Consider the following 22404-nt stretch of genomic DNA (forward strand, 5'->3'; position numbering starts at 1 on the left):
TTGAAGATGCTGATGGTCATTTTCACATTAGATACCCCTTAAATTTACCCAGAAAAATTTGTTGGATTATTAAGAACGGTAATAGATAGGACTGATATCTGTTTGCAATCAATATCACCAATCAGAAAGGTTGTTATAAAGTACAACCACGGTGTATCAAACTTCATACAAAGAAAAAAGTCCCAAACTTGCATGTTTTCTACTTTCCGCAACCTCCTTCCTCCCTCTTTTTGTTCAGAGCATTCAGAGATCGAAAGGTTGATGGAGAGAGAGAGGGGAGGGGAGAGTGAAAGGAAGAAGAAGAAGCACTTTGGTTTGAATCACTGACCAGAGGGCTAATTGTTGCAGGAAGGAGAGGATAACACAAATTCATCAATATTCAAACAATGCCAGTTTTGAGGTCTCTCCATTTCCTTGTATCTCTTTTTTTTTTTTTTCGGAACTGGGAGCCAGACAGATTCTTAATGTTAATTGATTCCTTTGTGGGTTTTCTTCATTCCTGAAAACCCAGAAAGTAAGGTTTTTTAAATCCCTTTTGATGTTTGATCGAAGATGAAACACTTCATTGTTGAAATTAGAATGTTGCGTTGACGTTAGAGAGGCTAAATTGTTCGGAGTCATAGAACGGCTAATTAAAATCTAACGGGATTTTGTGGCTTACTTGAGCTGAGTGTTATGTTTTTTTTTTTGATTAGGGAACCTACAGACACGTCTTGCGGGCTTTGCCCTACGCGACGGCCCAGAGTAAACCCTAACCCAGCCCGCCACCCCACTAGACGGTCTGGGCTTTAAGTCAAGGCCGAGGCCCAGGTGGGATATAACTCCAGTGGACTAGCATGCTAGCGCTTCGTTCCCCGTTGGAATCGAACCCCTTCCCTCCACATGCACGCGCGAGCACGCACAGTTGAGTGTGGAGACCGAGTGATCGACCAACGAGGCTATACCACTTTCGTTCTGAGTGTTATGTTTTCCTAAACCCTGAAAAGGGGGAGAAAAAGTCTCTAGCCATAAGAAGCAGAATTGAAGTCTGATATATCTGTGAGGCATGCACTTCGATATTCCTGTGTTATATTTTGGCTTTGCTTTTATTGTACTTAGGCAGCTTTCCACAGTGATGCAGTTATAGCCATCTTTTTTGCTGCTTTAACATTCAGAAACAGATATGTGAAGAAATTTATGATTTTTTGAATGCAACTTGGTGCTTGTGGAGCAAATTACTGCACACCATGTACGGTTCTACATACTCCGTATGTACGGTTCTAGAATATTGGCAGCTCCCAGACAAAAGAACTTTATCCAGAAGCAGTTTATCCGACAGTTCAGTTATCCGACGGTTATAATTAGGCAAGAGCAGTTACAACAGGAGGTTACCAAAGGCGGTTAAATTGTCTTAGGAACTGACATAGCTGCATCAAATGACAAACCCCAAGGCCTATAAATACATATCGTTTCCACATTTGTAAGGGGATCATTGACACTCAAATTTAATAAAAGATCAGACTCCGTGGACATAGGCAAGTTGCCGAACCATGTAAATTTTGTGTCGTCATTTTTTTAAAGTTTTCTACTTTATGCGTATTTTATACTTCGGTGCAAATTTGGCATCGACACAGCTAATATCATTCTGTATCCGAGTGAAATTCAGACTCTATCTAGCATCACTTGCTGTTCCGTGTGAAATAAGTTCTGAACACAATGTATTCTTGTTTGTTGTGCTGTTCCTTGTCTGAGTTTAAAAGACCCTCTGTCTTTCTTTCCTTGGGTGTGTGTGTTTTTTCTACTTCTTTTCTCCCCCTCTCCTTTGTTTCTGTGTGAGTGCAGTTTTTTGTGGTGCAATGGTGATCTTTGGTTGGTTTCAAAGACTTAGTTGTTTTTTTGTGTGGATTTGGGACTAGAGAGTTTTTAGTAGTGTTTGGTGGGTGGGGGGTTCTTACCGTATATGGTGATGGACTCATTTTGTTACATGGGTTAAATAGGGAGGGTGTTTTTTGTTGGTGTGAGAAATCTAGTCATTAGTGACAGTTTTGTTGGCTCTAATGTTTTACCTTGTTTTGGGGTGGTGTACTGGGAGTCAGGTTTGTTGGGGTTGGGGGGTTGGGTGTTGCCTGGTAATTTCTACCAGTTTTAGAATTATAAGGTACTCTATGTATATATGCTTTGGCATCTGCATATACATATATGTTGAACATGTCTCTGAGGTACTATTTTGATAACAGCAAGAACCAAAGTCTCAGAAGGAATCATCTTGACAGAGGACAGGATATACAACTAGAACAAGGATACAAAATTAGCAAGAGTCTTCATAACACATCAGCATGCTCATCACAGTTCCTACACAATACACAGTAGCGGGGCTTCATGAAGATGTAATCTCAAGTTTGTTTCAACATTTAGAATTCCCAGTGACTCTTCAACACTCACCAAATAATTTCAAGCTGACCTTATCTCAGCAATTTCAGGCCCCGATCCAATACTTTGGTCTTGCATCCATTCACCATCCTTTTCTAGCGAGCACTCCATCACTCCAGTTTCGGTTTTCAACATATCAGAAGTTATTGGACATGATTCAGCCAGCATTCCATTACTCCAGAATCAGCTATCAACATATCAGAAGTATTGGTCATGTTTCAGCATTTCCTTGCCCCTGCTGTCTTTTATGTTTCATTTACCTCACCTATGGCTATTTGTTTTTCATTTCAGAAGTTTTGTTTTTATTTCTCCTGTCCTACTGTACATCTCTTAGGCCATCCCATCTGATGCCTTACTGTTCTTCTTCGTTGGTTCTATCTACTTTGCTGCTCATCAAAAACAAAAAAAGAAGTTCTGAACACAATTTTTCTTCCGGTTTTTTTTTTATGTCAGTACATAAACATTGCTTTACCTACCACTAAATAAGTTTGGAATGCAAACATGTGTTGAGTGATACATTAGATTTTCTAATTACACTTTCTTTTCTTCCCAAAACCAAAGAATATTGATACAATGATTTTCAATTACACGCCATTCAATATCGTTTCTGGGTTCGATGAAAGTTGGGCATGTTGTTTTAGCGGAGAAGTGTGGAAGAAAAACAAGAATAGCTTTTCTTGCCAAAATATTTATTTTTGGTGCTGTTCATTTCACTGCTACTTTTCGTTTCTTAGTTGTTTCACTAGTCTGTTTTATATGTCTGGCTGCTTAGATGAGGACCGAGACCATGGAAGTTGGTGCTAATCATAACGCTTTTTGTAACAGGGCAGAGGTTGTTTTGGATGCTGTACTAAACCCCCGCTGATTATTGTAGTGGATGAACCATCAAAAGGACTACGAATGCGAGGCCGAAAGGTTCAGAAATCCAGCATATCAGAGGATTTCTGGAGCACTAGTGCAGGTGATATGGACAATAGTGCAGTACATTCCCAGCAAAGTATCTCATCAATAAATAAGCACATCAAACCAGCTCCATGATGTTTCTGGCAGCTCCAGCAACCCATCTGAATTTGTAAATCATGGTGAGTTTGAACATCATTAGTACCCGACCACGTTCTTGGTTATAAATTCCATTTTTAGCTCATCCTTATATGATTTTGTGTAGTTTCGTGGTCGAAAATAAATACAGCATGAAGATTATGCTTAAATTAATGATTCTTGTGTTTGATTAGGATTGCTTTTCTGGTCTTAGAATGCTTCCACATTGGAGAATCACTGCCTCCTTGGCTTATTATCCTGCCTTGTTGTTTTCATTTTTGTATCTATCAAATCGAATCATAAAGTAAAAACTCTTTGTTTGATGCAGATCTTCTTCTCTGGAACCAAACAAGGCAGCAATGGCTTGGAAACAAAAAAAACTATGGGGCGGGTGCAATTTCGAGAGCCAACGATAAGGTGATTGTTTTTCCTCTGGTTTTTTGGTATTGAGGTAGGTGAGAAGAACATGCCATATAAGCAATGACTCATCCTTAAGCCACCGTTCCGTGTTTCTCTCCTAGTAAACGCACAAGTGATTATATACGTCTGTTTTTTTTTCTGCAGTTGGAGTGCGACTTATGAGAGTTTGCTGTGAGGTCAATGTTATCTTTCTACCATTGCTGCTCGAGAAAATGCTCTATATGCGGTTCCTGACAGCATATGAAACTTCAATCCGACAGGAAATAGTGGATTTTCTAGTTGAAGTTTGGGTGCAAGAGGGCTTGTATGATTGCACAAAGAGAACCGGCGAAAGCTCTTCTTCTTCTTCTTCATTCTGTTTTTTACCTCATACGAGGCTTTGTTTCTGCGTAGGATTGCAATTGCTTATATCATACGTTGTAGGAATGAAGGGATGTGAAAACCAAAATCTTAACGGGTCGTATAGACTATAGAAAGTTCAAATGGGCCGGGGAAGTGGATGTAATATTCTATATAAACTTGGCCCATGGGCTGATAATGGACCGGAGAAGCGAATGTGATATTCTTTCTAAACCTGGCCCATGGACTGTCAACACTTAACAGTTTCAAGCACATACAGAATGAGAAGGAAAAAAAAGAAGACATTTGGGAAAAGTGAGACGGCCAAGGAGGGAGTCAAAGGTGCATGTTTTCCACGCAAATGCGTGTGAAATAATAATAATAATAATAATAATTAACATGTTTTTAGCGTTTAAATTATAATCTAGGGAGAGTCTGGTCATTGGTGAGTCATCACTGTAATTGATTGTATTTCTTTTTTTATACTCGAGGAATCAGCTAGTCCAATATATCATTTGAATCGTTGAGTCATGAGTGAACGTAAGCTTATGATTGTCAAAACAGTTTGTACCATGTTCACGATTTGTAAGACTAGGTTGAAGCCTGTGGCTAGAGACTCAAAAGTGAGACATGCTCATAGAATCAGGATTTCATAAAAAAAATATTTGGTTAGTTCAAACTCCCGATCTGAGACCCTTTAAATTGTAAGTATGAAGAGATAATCGATTAGGTTATTGGAAAAGTGGTTGCTGTATTTCTTTTCACCTTCCTAGTTGGTGATGAGTCAATCTCAAATGAAAATCTAACTTGTATTGAATTTTTGACAACTTTGTCTCCTAAACCCTCAAACACCAGACAGAAGGTGATTGTGGGCCAGTTTCATATTTGAAAACTCAACACCATAAAGGTTACGCTTGATTAGATGGGACATGGGCCATAATTTATTCAAAAAATAATAATTTCTGTTGGAAATCCCCACATCGGTTAGATATTTAGATGTGACGATTCAATATAATTAATACGGGGAAATTCTGTCCTCATTCTATCAACAAGATCTTTTCTTGATAGAGAGAAGTAACGATTTGGCCCTTGTACTTTTCAAAATGGGTCAAGTAAGCCCCTATACTTATTTTCGTATCAAAGAAGCCCTTCTACTTTGGACAGTGGACTACGTTAACCCTTCTGTCCCATTTTCCGTTAAAACGTGCTGATATGGCAGTTAGTCAATGACATGTCATTTTTGTAATTATTTAATATTTCACGTGTATTTCCAACGTGTCATTGACCAATTAATCGATGACACGTGGCATTAAATTTCTACATGCTTAAATTTTGTTACTTTATGAAATCGATATATTGATGTCCTTATACTTTCATAAATGGGTCAACTAAGCCCTTATAGTTGTAAAAAATGGGTCAATTCAACCCTTTGTTTCAATCAGTTCCAAAATGCCCTGTAATCCAGATCAAAAAAAGTAAACCTATCAAATAACACATAACACACAAAGTCCTTCAATTATAATTCAACATAACATGAAATAACACACATAGGATAGCCTGATACCGATAAGTTTCAATACAAGTTTAACATAACACATCTTAAAAGTTTAAACATGAAATCCATAGTGAAAATATTCAGTCCCTATCTAAGAGCCACCATCGCCTTGTTCTTTGGAAGAATTATTCTTCTATTTCGTATTCTGACTTCCACAATCAATGACCCTTGACATAGATGTTTCAGGGTGCAAAATAAACAAAAAATAGATGTTATTTCATTATTAAAGTTACAGATGCATACTATATACGTTAATTGATGGTTGAACACTTACATTTAGAATTGATCGACCGGTTTCAGGATTGATATAGAGTCCATATCCAGTTAGCAATGTTATTTTCTTTGGTTTTGTCTTAGGCCTGCACTCTTGTTAAAAGGGCTAATGTACATGTTTTTTGTGGCTGCCATTGAGCTGCTGGATTGTCCATCGATTATTTAACCTGCAACAAAGTTTGCAACTGCAGTTGCTGACACAAAATTAATGGCACTTCCTTGATGCACAAGCCTGCTGGCAGTATTGCCACTTCCTTGATGCACAAGCCTGCTGGCAGTAGCCCTTGTAGGAGCTGGATTTGAGCCAAATGCACACTGACTTGGTGTATGTGCCGCAGTTAGGCCACTGACTTGGCTACTTGAAGTACTCCTACCTAGACATGTCTTGCTTCTTGCATTATGGCCCTTACCACCACACACATGACAAGTCATTTTCCTTCCTTCCCTAGTCAATTTGGTTTTTACAATATTCTCATGAAATTCTCTTCTTCTTTTCTTCTTTGGTCTCCCGGGCATTTTCCTCAATTTAGGAGGAACCACACCTTCTTGCTCACTTCTTGGCCACATATCCTCCCCTCTGATTGGCTCAAGTGGTTTAGAATATGCCCTCAAATAAGTAGTCGTCTTGTACCAAAGATTGATGTATTCTTCTACCTTATCACCATTGTCATGAATTGCTCGGGCAGCATGGGCACATGGGATTCCAGAAAGTTCCCATGCCCCACACGAGCATGTCCCCTCATGTAATCGAACCACGTACTGACTTCTCCCACACTTCACTTCATAACTACCTCCTCCATTCCATTCAAACAACATCCTGAGTTCAAAGTTAGGGATACCTATATGCTGTTTGAATCTTGGGAATCTGCTATTCTTTCGGACTGCATCATCTCTTAATTCAATGTCTTCATCAGTGCTATCTCTATAGCTACCAGGATCAGATGAATTGAAATAATCACTGCATGGACCATCTGACTCACCACCAGTATCCAGTTCAGCATCGGCAGCATCCAATTCAACATCACTACCATCCATTTCAACATCACCTGTTTCAGCATCCCCTGTATCTGCAGTAACATCCTCAGTAGCAGCAACTCCTATGGTAATATCATCTTTGTCACTTTCATTTAGTAAAGCCACTGATTTCCATCCTCTACAGTAATTTTTCACCTTCTCTCTCGCTTCTAGAACTTCTTCATCATCCTCTGAAGAATTATCTTCAGGGAGTAATTCTTCATTTTCTGAATCACTGCTACCATCACTACTAGCATTGGGAAAAAATTCTTCATGCGCTGAAATTTGCTTTTTCCTTCTAATAGCTCTGGTTTTTTTCACCATTTCAATCCCTATACAACAAAATCAATTGAAAATCAAAACCCAGAATCAACAAAAAATTGAAATCCCCGAAATCCTTAAAATTAGGGTTCATATTTTTCGATTTTGAATGGGTCTCCCTCATTAAGTGAAATCTAAGCAAGAACAAGCATGGAAAGATAGCTTAAAGGAAGATATCATTCAAACTCATCATCAAATTTCAAAGCAAGATTGAAATTCGAAACACAAAAGTGAGAGATTAGAGAAGAATTATACCTGGAAAAGTGAGAGTTGAGACCTTTGCAATTGGTTGACCGAAGAAGAACGAAGAATAACGAAGAAGAACGAAGAAGAAGCAAGAAGAACGAAGAACGAAGAAGAGGAATGGCGCAATTTGTGTTTCTAGGGTTCTTGTACGAAGAAGAGGAATGGTGCACTCTTTGTTTCTTATTTTGTAAAAAAGGTTTAATTTTACACCTATTTTTTATTTTTACTTAACCTAAAGCCATGTCAACTAATTATATCCATGCCAACACATTTTATGCCATGTCAGCACGTTTTAACGGAAAATGGGACAGAAGGGCTAACGTGGTCCACTGTCCAAAGTAGGAGGGCTTCTTTGACACGAAAATAAGTACAGGGGCTTAGTTGGCCCATTTTCGAAAGTACAGGGGCCAAATCGTTACTTCTCCCTTTCCTGACATAATGACTAAGGCTTGGGCCTTGCTCAGTAAATTGGGCTAAGAAAGAATAAAATCGTGCGGACTCGATATATGTAATAACGGATAATATTATTGATATTTAGATCTCTAATAATTTCTTATTTTCTAATAAACAAATTTAAAATATAAACTATTATTTTTTTGGTTTATAATTTGTTCTTGGTACTTTCGTTCATGGAACTTTTCAAGTTTGACTCAAAAAAGAGCAGGAGTTTTGACTTAATATTAATCAAAATAATGAAAGTAGATAGTGCCAATGTGAAAGAGAGAATATATACATACAGCAATTTTTTATTTATTATTTTTTATGGTAGTAGGGGACAATAAAATTAATAAATCAGTAGACTTGGCCAGCAAAAGACTATTTTATAAATTAAAAGCTAGCGACTGGAAACCTTAAAAATGCAATGTACCTCAAGATATTTAATACTTAATAGTCTCTCTACCCAACAACCTCTCCTCTCTAGTCTCTACCGCATGATAATTTTTTTTTAATTTTTAATTATCAAAAAAATAATTTTTTTTTCTCATGGTTAGACAATAAAAAGGAGATAACATAAGCTTGAGTATAATTGAATAGAAATTTTGAAGTCCAAAATCCAAATTTATTAATACTAAGGAACTTTAAGAAACAAATTTTTTTTTTCCTTTCAAATTTCCCTTTTTTTGCAATAAATGACCAAAAAAAAGGCACTTTTTTTTTTAAAATAATGCCTTTAGTCATATATATAGATCCCTTACTCATCATTACAAAAATTGGCATTAGGCCCCTCAATTTTATTTATTTTTGATAGGTCCATAAAGTTTCTTCTTGTACCATGATTTTTTACTCAAAAAAAAAAAGTTAGCATCATTTTTATTGACTAAATTATCCTCAATTCAAACGCTAGATAAATTTTCACAGATATCCATCTATCAAAAACACATACAAATAGATTAAAAAAAAAGTAATAAAAAAGCGTAAATCTCAACAAATAAATTTAACAGATAAAAAGACAAAAAATAAAAAACCTCACTAGATAAATTTCAACAAATAAGATTCAACAGATCATAACTTCGCCTACACAAAAAAAAAAAAGAAAAAAAAAATTGAAACAAAGTATGGAATGGGGCTTTGTAAGAAGAATATCGAGGATCGACATGAAACTGTTCTTCTTGAATTGAAATCCTTCGAAATTTATGAGAAATGAGTCTCAAATTAGGGATGACAACGGATCGGATACCCTTCCAATTAATGAATACCAAAATGTTTCAAAATCGTTTAAAAAACCATTTAAAATTCCAAAACCATAACTATTCCATAACCATTTATCATCAGGTACCCGTTTATCATTTAACTTTTAAATTTTTAATTTTTCTATAAATGTATAATTCAATTTCTTAAAAAATAATATGACTTATCATGTTTGAATGTACAATTTATAATCTATTATATTATTTTATTTACTATGAATGTATAATTTATAATTCTATTATATTATTTTATTTAATATGCTTGATCATGTTAAAATTTAGCATCATAATAATATACATTTATATAGATGATTTATAATTCACTTTTTTTATTAAACTGTTCAGGTACCCTAAGACCCGATATCAAAAACCAAACCCGACCTTAAGCCGTAACGGATTTGAAAATAAAAATCAAAAACTCTTTCCAAACCCTATAAAATCAGTTTTCGAGATTTGAATGGACCTGATATTGTATGGATAGTGCTCAAATTAGTTTTTTTTTTTTTTTTGCCATCTATATTTTAAACAACTAGGATAATTATTTTCTTTATTTCTAATTTTTTTATTCAATGAACTTATTGAAGCATTCCTTCAATCATTTTGTCTTTTGCTCCAATTTTATTTAAAAAAAAAAAAAAAGAGTAAATGAAAGTAAAGAAACCGCTATCCGGTATCTGGTTTGTGGTTTGTGGTATTCTTGTTTTGGTGACGGGGGAGAATTCCACTTGTATGTGCAAATACATTGCATTTGGGTTTTCCTTGTGTGTATATTCATGTACCGAAACTTCTATGTGCAAATACATTGCATTTGGGCTGGCTTTCCCTGTGCGTATCTTCAATGTACCGAAACAACACGCTATTCACAAATAAAAGGCTCTCAACAGCCTCACCCCCACTCTTCATTCGTTACCTTTGTTCTCTCTCACCACTTCTCTCCTTCCTCCTTTTTTTGCCCTATTGGTAGGGTTTCCGCGTCCTTGTGAGCTTTAGCTTCTCTCATGCATCGGTGTTTTCAAGTATTATACAGTATTGTGCCAGTCTTAGCGTTTGTTGGGTCTCTCTTTTTTGCACTCTTTGGAGGGTTTTTTGGTGGCAAGCGGTGTGAATTTCAGCTCCCCGGGTTTTTTGAGCTGTACCCATGTCTAAGCTCTTTGGATTCAGTGGTAAGCTTCTCGGATTTCTGTTTTTTTATCTGATTTTTTTTATATGATTATTATGTGTTGGGTTCTTTTTGATTCTGCTGTTTTGATGGGGTTTGTTTGATTGAAGATGTAGATCTTATTGAATTGATTGATGCATGAGATCGTAAGGGTTATTAACATATCGATTTGTCGTCTGGGAACTGGGTGATGTATCATTTATTGGTTTATACAAGGGTTATTGTTTGCGGATCGGGGTTTATTTGGGGGGATGGATGGGTCTTTTATTACTGGAGGATGGGTTATGGTTATGCCATGATTTGTTTTCCTAGATATGATGGGGGAGATACAAGATGGTTTGAATTTTTTTTTCCTTAGATGATGAATCAATACAGGGAAGGATTCATCAAGTGGGATTGTGATGGTTTTGACTGGTTACAAAACTCTTGGATAAGCAACTAGGTGGTTTGTTGATAATTGTTACCCGTAATTTGCTTCGTGAAAATTTGTTAATATGGATTCTCTTGTTGTTAAGTTTGAATATGATGTTGGATCTAGATGGTAGGGTTTCACTGCATATTCTAAGTTTCTATGCATCAGCTATTTATGTTTATGATGATCTTGATCTTTACCAGCTTGAAATTGTTGTTGAATGCTCGAACCTTAGCTATAATTGTTAATTTACTTAATTATATGTTGATTGTTCATATGTATTGGCCAATTTTATCAAATTTATTGAAAAGATTGAGCTTGTTTCTCAGGAGATACTGATTTTTGCCCCGGGGGGCCAATATACACCAACCACAAGGAGTCTAGCCTCTTTTTATCACTTGGGGGTCATGTGGATATATATTTTCCTCCTCGCAAGAGGTCCCGCATCAGCGGTCCATTTGTTCTCTGTGGAGAGAGGTTTGAGCAGAAGAAGCGGCCTTCTATAGAAGTTCTACCAGATGAATGTCTTTTTGAAGTCTTGCGACGTTTGCCTGGAGGCCAGGAAAGGTGTGCCAGTGCCTGTGTTTCTAAGCGCTGGCTTTCACTCGTAAGCAACATCCGGCGGGATGAAATTTGCAGCAGCAAAGAAACCCAGTCTTCAAAGGGTGAGGCTGTTGTTAGTGGCAATGAAGTAGAGCATGAGGTTGAAGATCAGGAAGTTGAGGGTGATGGATACCTCACCCGAAGCCTAGAAGGAAAGAAGGCCACAGATGTTAGACTTGCTGCCATTGCCGTTGGAACTGCTTCTCGTGGAGGATTGGGCAAGCTTTTAATTAGGGGAAGCAATTCTACTCGTAAGGTGACAGATGTTGGCCTCAGGGCAATTTCTCGTGGTTGCCCTTCTCTCAGGGTTCTTTCCTTGTGGAATTTGTCTTCTGTAGGGGATGAAGGTCTGTTTGAGATCGCAAACGGTTGTCAAATGCTGGAGAAGCTTGACCTCTGCCATTGCCCTGCCATATCCGACAAGGCCTTACTTGCAATTGCGAAGAGCTGCCCTAATCTTACGGATTTAACAATTGAATCTTGCCCAAACATTGGTAATGAAGGTTTGCAAGCTGTTGGCAAATTTTGCTCCAATCTAAAATCCGTTTCTATTAGAGACTGCCCTCTTGTTGGGGATCAAGGAATTGCCGGTCTGTTATCGTCTGCCACCTTTGTCCTGACAAAGGTGAAGCTCCAGGGTTTGTGCATTTCTGATGTGTCTCTTGCCGTTATTGGTCACTATGGCAAGGCTGTAACTGATCTTTTCCTCACTGGCCTGCCAAATGTGACAGAGAGAGGCTTCTGGGTCTTGGGTAATGGTCAGGGGTTGCAGAAGTTGAAGTCCTTCACTGTTACATCCTGCCAAGGAGTGACAGATATAGGACTCGAAGCCATCGGAAAAGGTTGCCCAAATATGAAACAGTTTTCCCTTCGTAAATGTGCATTCTTATCTGACAATGGACTGGTCTCATTTGCCAAAGCTGCCATGTCCCTTGAGAGCCTTCAATTGGAGGAATGCCACAGGATCACCCAAATTGGGTTTTTTGGTACACTTTTGACCTGTGGTTCCAAAATGAAGGCTCTTTCTCTGGCGAACTGTTTTGGTATTAAGGATCAAAGTCTAGGAATGCCTCAACTGTCCTCTTGCAAATCTCTGCGATCGTTGACCATCAGGAACTGCCCTGGTTTTGGCGATGCCAGCCTGAATGTTTTGGGCAAGATGTGCCCTCAACTGCAGCATGTTGAATTGAGTGGGCTCCAGGGAATAACCGATGCTGGACTGCTCCCCCTTATTGAGAACTCTGATGCTGGTCTAGTGAAAGTTAATGTCTCTGGATGCATGAATTTGACTGACAAAGTGGTTTCATCAATGGCAGAGCTTCATGGTTGGACTCTTGAAGTGCTGAATCTAGATGGATGTAGGAAGATCAGTGATGCAAGCTTGGTGGCAATTGCAGGGAACTGTGGATTGCTTAGTGATCTTGATGTCTCCAAGAGTGCAATTACTGATTTTGGGATTTCGGCCTTGGCTGGTTCAAACCAGCTCAATCTTCAGATCGTTTCCGTTTCAGGTTGTGCATATGTGTCGGACAAGAGCTTGCCTGCCTTCGTTAAAATGGGTCAGACACTTTTGGGGTTGAATCTCCAGAACTGCAAGGCAATCAGCAGCGGCACAATTGACTTCCTTGTGGAGCAGTTGTGGAGGTGTGATATCCTTTCTTAAGCTCGAAAGGGGTTCATTTACCCCGGGTATGAAATGGGGTTCAGCTATTCAGAAAGGATCATAATTTCTAGTCAGTCTATGCGGTTAGCAGCAGTATTTGCAGTTTTTTGGGTCCATTAGCTATGGGTCTCGTCTCCAGTGCTCGGTTCCCTTTTCCAGGAAATATGGCCATTCACGCTCCTTTTTTTTGCGGGTTCCAGTTCACTGGAAACCTGTTCGAAGTCTTTTGTCTCCCGACCAGGGAGTTCCATTTTCTTGGCCGTAAACACCTGAGAATACAGCTACCGAGTTCTGGCTCTAGGTCTTTCTACTATATAACTGTCACTGTTCTTATGTTATTGGGTGTTGGCACCTTGTGTTTTAGCTAGGCCATGGGGCTTAAGCTTTTTCGTTTCGAGTCTGTCTCTGTCGGTTTTACCAAGTCTTCCACGTCCGCGGCGTGCTGGTAGGGTCTCTGATTTCTGCAAAGGGTAGGGGTCTTTGTGGTTTTATGGGTTGCTTTTTGCAGTTTGAATGTTTTGGGGGGCGTGTATTCCTGGGGCTTTGGTTTTGACAGCAGATTTTGTAGTCTGCCATGACAACTCTTGTGAGTTGTTTTTTTTTTTTACCAAGCCCTAGTTTTGCAGGCCTCACTTGTTCATGAACTCTATATTTTGCAACCTATTTATCATCATGTAATGAAAGTGGATGGTCTACCCTTTGTGATATATGGATTTCGTCTTTATATAATGCTTATGCAAAAATAAGCAGTCACCCTTTTGTACTACATGATGCCTGATAATGTTATGGACCCCATAATTCTACTAGTCGGATTATGCGGATTTAAAGTAAAACTTAAAATGCGGATTACACATTGAAGGGTATGGATACGTGAAATGATAAATATGGATCACTTTTTTTGAGAATGTGAATACGTGAAATGATAAATGTGTTATCATTTTTGGAGTGGATACGTTAAATGACATGTGGATTACTTTTTAGCGTGTGGATACGTGAAATAAACTGTTTTGGAGGTCATATGTTTCCAATCAACGGTAAAAGTATAATCTTTTTTAGTGCACATGTATGTATAGATATATATATATTGTGTGTGTGTTTTTTTTTTTGGATTACAAAGAAATGGGATTGGAGAAGCTCAAACTCGAAATCTTTATGAGATATCATATATATTGTGTGTGAGATTTTAGATATTCAAATAAAGAAATAAGCATTAGTATATCACATAATTGAGCATGAATCAAATCAATTGTTAATTATTTAAGAGTCATTTGTCACTTACACAAATAACTAAGATTAATATTAACAACAAATCATGGATTTTGAGGGGACTTGCTAGCATATTTGATATATGGTGATCTTTTTATATGATTAATATATTTAGGTGAGTGTAGTGGTTGGAGGAGAATCCAATCAAAGTGGAATAATATCTTTTTGGTCAAACCTTCTTTCACCAACTCATCAATTATTATTTTGACTATCAACATTCTTACTATTATTGGGTTGGTGTCCTGTCCCCAAACCCAACAAAAGTAATGGAAAAGAAATCCATGTTGTTATCTTCAAGGATTTTTGGTCTCCAATGCCCACCACTACCACCATGTGCCTTGCAGCATTAACACCATTGATCTCCAAATCTAAGCACATGCTGGTGGGCCTCCAAATAGGACCTGGTTCACACTTCAAAGAGCAGACCCCCCTCTGGTCTCCACAAAATTTTGGGATCGGTAAATTCATAATTTTTCTTCTTTCATTCTTGTGGTAAACGGATTTGGAGGCTCCGTAATTTCTTAAAATGTATAATTCACATTTAATGGTGAAGAAAAAATCAGACAAATTTTAAAAATATAAAACAAGAAATGTGATGTGATGTGGTACACATTCCAAACTATTGGATTCAAATTATAGATTTTACAATTTTATGAAAATAATTTTGAAAAAAAACATTTAATTAATCATTTTAGAAAACACGGAAACAGAAAATCACTTGAAAACAAAAAACGAAAAAAAAAAAGAAAGACATTTTCTCCATGATTATAACCAACATTAATGTTCTTTAGAAAATAGAGACAGAAAACAAACTAAACGGACCTTAAACACTTTAAGATATAAAAATATTTTGGATTGATGGATCAAGTCATGAGGATTTAGAAAATTACACTCAACATCCTAAAAATATTAATAACATTAGTTGTTGATTTAAATAAAGAGAAGAATGTCACTGGAGTAGTTAAGAGTCTCCATCACAAACCTACTATTTCTAAAAACCTCCCAAACAGACACCCATTTTCGTGTACTAATCCAATACTTTCTTCACCAATAAATGGCTACATGTTAACAACAAGCTTAGGCTACCAATATTGTATTCAAATATCGAAAATGAAGGGAAAATGAGGGGAAAATGAAAGGAAAATGAGTGGAGAAGAAAAAAGAGCACTTGATCCAGAATGTCGTTGAAATTTTTGAGTAAACAAATGTTGGCTGTCACAAATTGTATTTAACTAAGCCTAATTTGAAGTCGACCTTAAGTGAAAGAAATTGAAAAAAAGAAGAGGAGACCCATTGGGTTGGTGTGGATGGATGTTTACATGTGAGGGGTGATTGTGTTAGCATATATAGATAAATTCAGTTCCTTAATATCAATAACGCATTTTTTTTTGAGGAAAACATCTCGTAATAACTCCGCAATTAAGAGTATTTATATGAGAGCACTAATGGGATGAATGACTTCCTGGGAAGGAAAAGTCGTGTGAGCCCGATGTATCCACGGAAATCGAACAACCCAAAGTAGATGATATTGTTGATGTATATTGGGTTGAAAATTCTAATAGATTGTTGAGAGTGAACCCCCATGCATTATCGTATCATAAGAGTGAGAAAAAAAAAGTATATATGGAACAAACTCGCGTCTCCACACTAGTAACAATTCGTCTTTTTGGATGAAAGCCTGTACGACTTCGTCTACCCAGTTCCAACACCAACACATACTAATTTGAGTATAGAAAAACTAGTCGTTGTTAGTTAGTAGGTTTGAGCTCAACTATATTCATCACTAAGTTCCCACATAGAAGCGATGTGAGATCGAATCAGTATCTAACCAAGAGATGGACTTGTAAATCATGAATTATAGCCCTTGATTATCATATTAGTATCCAACTTTTCTGTTAAGAGACTAGACAAAAAGCCCAATAGAAAAAGGAAAGACAATGATTTGACACAACAAATATCAATTGTAGCCATTTTTTTTTCCTTGTAATCTTGTGCTTGTCCTATCCAACTTTGCAAAACATATATGATAACATCAGAGAACAATTTGATACGGATAGATAATTCCATAAATAAGTGGGTTGGGTCAGGTTGATTTTGATGTGATGGATGCTTTAGAAGTTGCGTACTGGTCTCATACACCCAAGATGGGCCAGGCATTCCAGCATAGGCCCATTTTAACTGGGCCAAGCCGGTTTTGATGTCAAAAACGCGCGTTTGTACGATAAGTGATGTCATCAGACACCTCTTATTTTCTCTATTTGCAGTAGGGCTGTTAAAAAAATTGAGAAAATCGAATTGAGTGGTCGGCTTTTTTTTGAAAAAATTGACACATTTCACTACTAAAAATTGAAGCGAATCGAAAAAAACCAACCGTTTAGTCAATTAAATATATGTAAAAAAAAAACCGACTGAACCGACATCAAAAGCCCAATATATGTAAAAAAAAACCGACTGAACCGACATCAAAAGCCCTTGGTTTGCAAATTTGATTACAAGTCAATTTGACTCATTTCCATGTCTTTCTCCTCAATTAAGAAAACCTCATCAAAGTACGCTTTAGGTTCATCGGTTTTCGTGAATACATTAGGCCGACACGACTTTGTTTCTCCTTGAGCCGTCTCACTTATTGGCGTTTGAGCCCACGGGAAAAAGATCTAGCTGACTTAAGGAGGTGGACTTGCTTTTATAAACCTAATGGGATCCTCACATCTTTTAGAAAAAGATGTGGGATTCCTAACAAGGAACAAGCTCTTACACAATTCTCTTTCAAAGAAGGTGGTTTTCTCCACGGCACCATCAATTGAACCAACCGTCAAAAAGACAGATTGCGCGGTTTTTTTTTAAAAAAAAAATTAGTTACAATTGATTGAAAATTTTACATAGAATTGACCGATTGATCGGTTAAATTCAGGTAAAAAAACCGACCATAACCAACCAAGGAGAAGGCAACTATTCAACAGACAATGGAATAAACAATACCTTTTGATCAATAATTATGTAACAGTAGCCCAAAATTTTACAAGATGATTCCAATAAGCAGGCAACAAGAGATGCTTAAACAACATAAATTAACATAACTTGACAAAATGACAACAGACGATACTGCAAAGTAGGATGCATTGTCCTAATGACAAGAACAGCAACTCTTTGAAAGCAAGCACACACAGACAAAACCATTGTTGCTGACTATAGACAGACGACCACTCACTACCCATAATCCAAAATCCTTTCCTTTGTGCTTCCATTGTCGAATGATTTGAACCTTGCACCTCTTATTCATACAATCTAATTAAGGGTATCATATATGAATATCCATTCAATTACTGACACACTTAATGCTCCAATGCAATGGCTTCTTGTACCAGAATGGGTTGAGTCTGCTCTGCAACAATATTTCCTTCATCTGTTTCGGTATGAGTTTCACTTGCTTCAGCTCTCTCAACTACCCTCTGCTCTAGTGCGGGCGACGTAGTTTCACTTGTCGCATTGGAAAAAAAGGTATTTTCCTCCTTCGAAGCTTCAGATAGTATGGCTTTTTCATTATTTTTTGAACTCGAAGAAACAGTCTTCTCAGAAGGCAGTTTAGGGAGAGACTTTCGCTGTGGCTTCCTCACAATTACAGGGGACATTTTGCTTGTATTGCTCCGAGATGATTTCTCATCCAAGCTTAGACGACCTGGTCGCAAACTGTGGCTGCCATTTTCTTCAGAATCAGGTGTTGAGCTCTTCTTTCTGCCAAGCTTGGGAGATCTAGCTCTTGTTGGTGGTATCTGCACCAGTGTAGCAGAAACATTCAAGAAAAGGCCATAGAAAATACCATTCAAAAACACATAAAACCTACAGAAGGCAACCCAAAGAGTTATGATGCCCAATATAAGGCAATGGGTTTAACAGGACAGTCAGACACAGTGTTACTCCACCCTAGGCAGCCATGCACAACTAGTTAGCTCTCAAGTCAGAGATTTAGCTCATCCAATAATGCAAGAAACTAAAGAGATGAACTAGTCAATAAATTTATATGTAAAAATACTACACCTCCATCCATCAGGACCACGGAGATGAAGCTGGCAAAATGGGAAGATGAAGTTTCAGCTGAGACATAATGGATTACCTAATGCAGTCCTCTGAACAATGATAAATTGGAGGATTGCAGATAAACTCACGGGATCTATGAAAAAAGAATATAACCCCATGACTTAAAAAAATGATCAGAACAAGTCAAACATATTAAAGCCCTTTATATTTTCAATAACATAATAGTTTTAAAACTTTCTGAGGTCTACGTTTGGAAAATATGTTCCATGCAAACTGTAGAGATATGACTTCCACCAACTATTATATATAAGGGGAATATAAAGAAATGAAAGCACAAGAGAATAATAATCCAGTGCTTGATTCAGCAGCCAGCCAACCACTCAACTTTCAAAATGCAATCCCAAAAGATATCATGTGGAAAATATGAATCCCTTAGAATTAGGTAAAAGATCCCCACGACAATGAGAACATATTTACGAATAATCCTTCCCAAGGACGGGACAAGAGCCAACCTTTTATGTCGTATTTTCAGTAACTAAATTTGAACAGCAAATACAAGGTAAGCTCACATCATCAACCAACCATCAGTTCATGAAAATTGAAAAGGAACAAGCCAGTTAAACAACAGAACGAACCCACTGCACCACTTGTTAAGGATAATAAGCATGCATGCAATCAAAAGACTTTGGTTTTATATTTCTTCCACGTGATTACTATGTTTCATGTTAGGTACAGTTTGAAAGATGCTTAGCTATCACTAAGAAAGACAGAGACATGCCTTCTTAAGCTCCGCCTTAGGTGGTGGAGGTTCTTGATAAAAGCTGGGCATGGGAGTTGCTTTGAAGGTCAGACTCTTTCGAAACTGCTTAATCTCGGCTTCTTGAGACTCCTGTAATAGAATATATAGATTTTCAAGACAAGAACAAACTAAAAACTTCATCTAAATTCTACAACTCGAAGGTGAAAACCTACAACAACAAAAAAATCCTACCTTAGACCTCGCTTGCAAAGTAGTCTTTTCTACTTCCTTTGCATGAATCTTTTCCTCAAGTTTAGAGTAGAACTGTCCAATCAAACAGAAGAAGATAATATGTTGTTAACTCGACGAGCCACCAAAGGTCCAAAAGAACCAAGAATGTATAGGTACATAACCAACCTCTTTCCTCTTCTCAGCTCGTTCATCACATTTAAAGCTGAACCCATAATTGGGAAGGGCACCGGCCCTGCATTGTTTGGCCTCTTCTGCCTTTGGACTTCTGCATAATATATAAGGATTAAGTGGCATGCCAACTAGAAAGGTATCCTATAAAAATATAAAAACAAAGCAACCCCAACTCAAATCAGAACAGGTATTATCAATTTATGCAACCTCAAATCACAACAGGTATTATTATCCATTTACCACCTCAACAAATAAAGATTCTGAAATTGGCAGGGAAAGTCATGAATAAAGGCAGAGAGACTATCGGCCAGAGGGACTTACATTTGGCCATCAGATGACGCAGCATCAGACTTTCCAGATTGCTGCTCCATGTAAACAACAAAAAGGAAAACAGTAAAAATATACTCACAAATCAAAAAGACACTAAGCAAAACCCATACCAACTAGAACACTGAAAATTCGAGATACAGCCATGCTACACATGAAAAAACTAAAGATTGCACTATCTTTTACCTTGGATGAATGAATCTGCCTGTCATTAAAGGAATTACTTTTAACAGGCTGTTTAGCGCGTTGATTTGAACCCACAGAACCATTTGAAAAGGTGGATGTTGTTCCCACATCCTTTTCATCTCTGCTTTTCTTCACCCAAGTTGCTGATATGTTTCTGGGGCTTGATGGCTTCTCAGTCTTGCTTTTCCCTGGAACCTTCACTAACTTGGCTTGCTTTGAATGATCTGCATCTTTCACTTTCCCCTCCTATGGAACAGCATAAACAAGGCATAAAAAATCAGCTGGTGACTATCTAGAATGCAGTTGAATTTGATTAGATCACCTACTACCTTAGAAACAGTCAACTTCTTGTTCTTCACACGAGCATTTGATTCCTCCCTTGGCGCTGCAGGAGATGAGTTATTGGTACCACTATTATCCAACACTTCTGCAGTTACAAGATTTCCATTTCCCCCTGTGGTCTCTGAAGTGCCCTCAGAAATCCCATTTACATTATTAGCAACAGCATCATCCTCTCCAGAGCCAGGAAGTTGCTCATGAACACCATTTAGATGGACTACCTCGAGCCCATCGGCAAGCTTCAGATTATCAGAGTCCATGAAACACTGCCTGAAATAATTATTTAAGCAACATATATATCATATAAGAGCCGAAAATAACTCAAGCAAAATGAACTTTACAGGACTTCCTGTCTTCTATATATTACATTACATATAACAACCACGATACAAATAAAGAACTTGGCCAAATATAAACTGTCATCCCCAGAAACATGAATTCTAAAATCTGTAAAATATGCTCATGCACAGCTTTCCGATGCATTGTGTCCTCCTAAACAAAATGGCAACCGTAAGTGATTGTCTCAATTACAAAAAAAAAATCTTAGTAAATGTAAGGAACAGTGGACAGAACCTAATAAATCTCTCACAAACAACTGAGATCATGAAGAAGAACATTCACCCATGAGTTAAAAATGTATGAGCCCTTAGCTGGTAGCATAGAAAACTCGAAACTAAACTAACCATTTTAATTAATCTCACATTTCAAATATATGAGCCCAAATCACGAAGCGACCAAGTACAGAAAGTAAGGCCTAATTCAGCTACCAGTGGGAGCATATTTAGCCAAAACAAGGCTACGCTCCTATGTCAATCAATGATTCACATGAAAGGGGGAAAAAGGAGAGGGAGCGTAAGCATCGAAAGTGATAGAGCGAGCAACACGGAAGCAAAACGAATAAACTGAATTAGGCAATATACAGCAAGATTCCAACAAAAACTAGGATCCCCGCATAAACTGCAAAACGCGCACAAATTTTCGAAGAAAATCAAAGAAAACCAAAAGAACAAAACACTTTCCGTACTTCGCCACATAATGTCCACTTCGAATCTCATTCGGCATAGGGCTTTCACTCTCAAAAGGCCAAAAACAGCTACAACATACTATCAAGATTGAAAATCTCAATCCATTTCCACAGTATTCTCAGGAATCGAAGAAGAAAAGAAAGCAGAAACGAGTTCCGGTTCCTTACCTCGGGAAGCGCGCGAGAACTACAGCTCCATTAAGACGGAAGATTAGATTCGACTTCGACGAACACAACAGAAATTTGCAGAGAGCTTTCAAGGATCTGCGATGTAATTAGCCAAAGAGAAACGAAACAAGGGATTCACAAATCAGTAAATCCAAACACTAATCAAGATCTCTCGGATTCAAAATCAAAATTCAAAATTTTTTCTTCTTTTTTTGAATATACATAAATAGAATGCGCCTGTGGAGGCTCTCTGTCTCTCTCTGTCTCTCTCTCTCTCTCTCTCAGCTGTGTTGGAGTATAAAAACAGGGGGGGTTTTGCCTTTTTAGAAGAGAGAATAATATACGGTTATACGGTTTCCAAGGCAGCAGTTCACTCAAAATACGGACGGTTAAAGTAACTGAGTAACTAACTACAATTAAACACTTCCAACCAAATTTATTTCTTTCGCAAATGCAAATGCAAATTGTTTCTCTTACCAAATGCAAATTTCAAGCAATATATAATTATATATAGTATTTCCAATTTGTTTTTAAAACAAGTATTTGAGCAGCGTTTCAACTTTTTAACCACCAAATACCCAAAATACATCATCTTTGTTAGAAACAAATTTATTAATGGTATTTTATTTTATATATATATATATATATATATATATATATTAGTCATGTCAAATATAATATGCTATAAACCAACAAATATTATATTATATGTATATGTAACAAGTTTAATAATATGCAATTTTAAATTTTTTGTGTG

At 37.4% G+C, this 22404-nt stretch overlaps 2 protein-coding genes, 1 long non-coding RNA gene and 1 pseudogene across 3 annotated transcripts; 3 read left to right on the top strand and 1 right to left on the bottom strand.

Moving 5' to 3' along the window:
* The first annotated feature begins 51 nt into the window (after positions 1-51).
* On the top strand, positions 52-2817 carry LOC119992980. The gene is made up of 2 exons (XR_005466467.1): positions 52-400; positions 2217-2817. It is a non-coding gene; the product is annotated as an uncharacterized LOC119992980 (long non-coding RNA).
* Positions 2818-3025: 208 nt separating this feature from the next.
* LOC119992825 lies at positions 3026-4434 on the top strand (annotated as a pseudogene).
* A 5738-nt stretch (positions 4435-10172) lies between these two features.
* LOC119993049 (EIN3-binding F-box protein 1-like) lies at positions 10173-13869 on the top strand. Its single transcript, XM_038839957.1, has 2 exons — positions 10173-10466; positions 11204-13869. Exons 1-2 carry the CDS (start codon positions 10442-10444, stop codon positions 13138-13140), a joined length of 1962 nt encoding a protein of 653 aa, XP_038695885.1. The 5' UTR covers positions 10173-10441; the 3' UTR covers positions 13141-13869.
* Positions 13870-17358: 3489 nt separating this feature from the next.
* Positions 17359-21937, bottom strand: LOC119993668 (protein WVD2-like 5). Its single transcript, XM_038840879.1, has 8 exons — positions 21648-21937; positions 20446-20721; positions 20117-20362; positions 19925-19965; positions 19598-19697; positions 19433-19504; positions 19220-19330; positions 17359-18176 (listed from the first exon to the last, which is right to left on the bottom strand). The coding sequence occupies exons 2-8, from the start codon at positions 20713-20715 to the stop codon at positions 17739-17741; spliced, it is 1278 nt and encodes a 425-aa protein (XP_038696807.1). The 5' UTR covers positions 20716-20721; positions 21648-21937; the 3' UTR covers positions 17359-17738.
* Positions 21938-22404: the final 467 nt, after the last annotated feature.

The sequence above is a fragment of the Tripterygium wilfordii genome, chromosome 23 (assembly GCF_013401445.1).
Source record: "Tripterygium wilfordii isolate XIE 37 chromosome 23, ASM1340144v1, whole genome shotgun sequence".
Classification (NCBI taxonomy): Eukaryota; Viridiplantae; Streptophyta; class Magnoliopsida; order Celastrales; family Celastraceae; genus Tripterygium; species Tripterygium wilfordii.

Bases quoted from the DNA above. Each gene is read 5' to 3' on its own strand.
- LOC119993668 (XM_038840879.1), bottom strand. From the start codon at position 20,715: ATGGACTCTGATAATCTGAAGCTTGCCGATGGGCTCGAGGTAGTCCAT. The intron at 19,966-20,116 runs GTAAAAGATAGT...TACATGGAGCAG, and splicing joins GGCAGATTCATTCATCCAAG to CAATCTGGAAAGTCTGATGC. The intron at 18,177-19,219 runs GCATGTCTCTGT...ACACTGGTGCAG, and splicing joins CTAAGGCGGAGCTTAAGAAG to ATACCACCAACAAGAGCTAG.
- LOC119993049 (XM_038839957.1), top strand. From the start codon at position 10,442: ATGTCTAAGCTCTTTGGATTCAGTG. The intron at 10,467-11,203 runs GTAAGCTTCTCG...CTTGTTTCTCAG, and splicing joins TAAGCTCTTTGGATTCAGTG to GAGATACTGATTTTTGCCCC.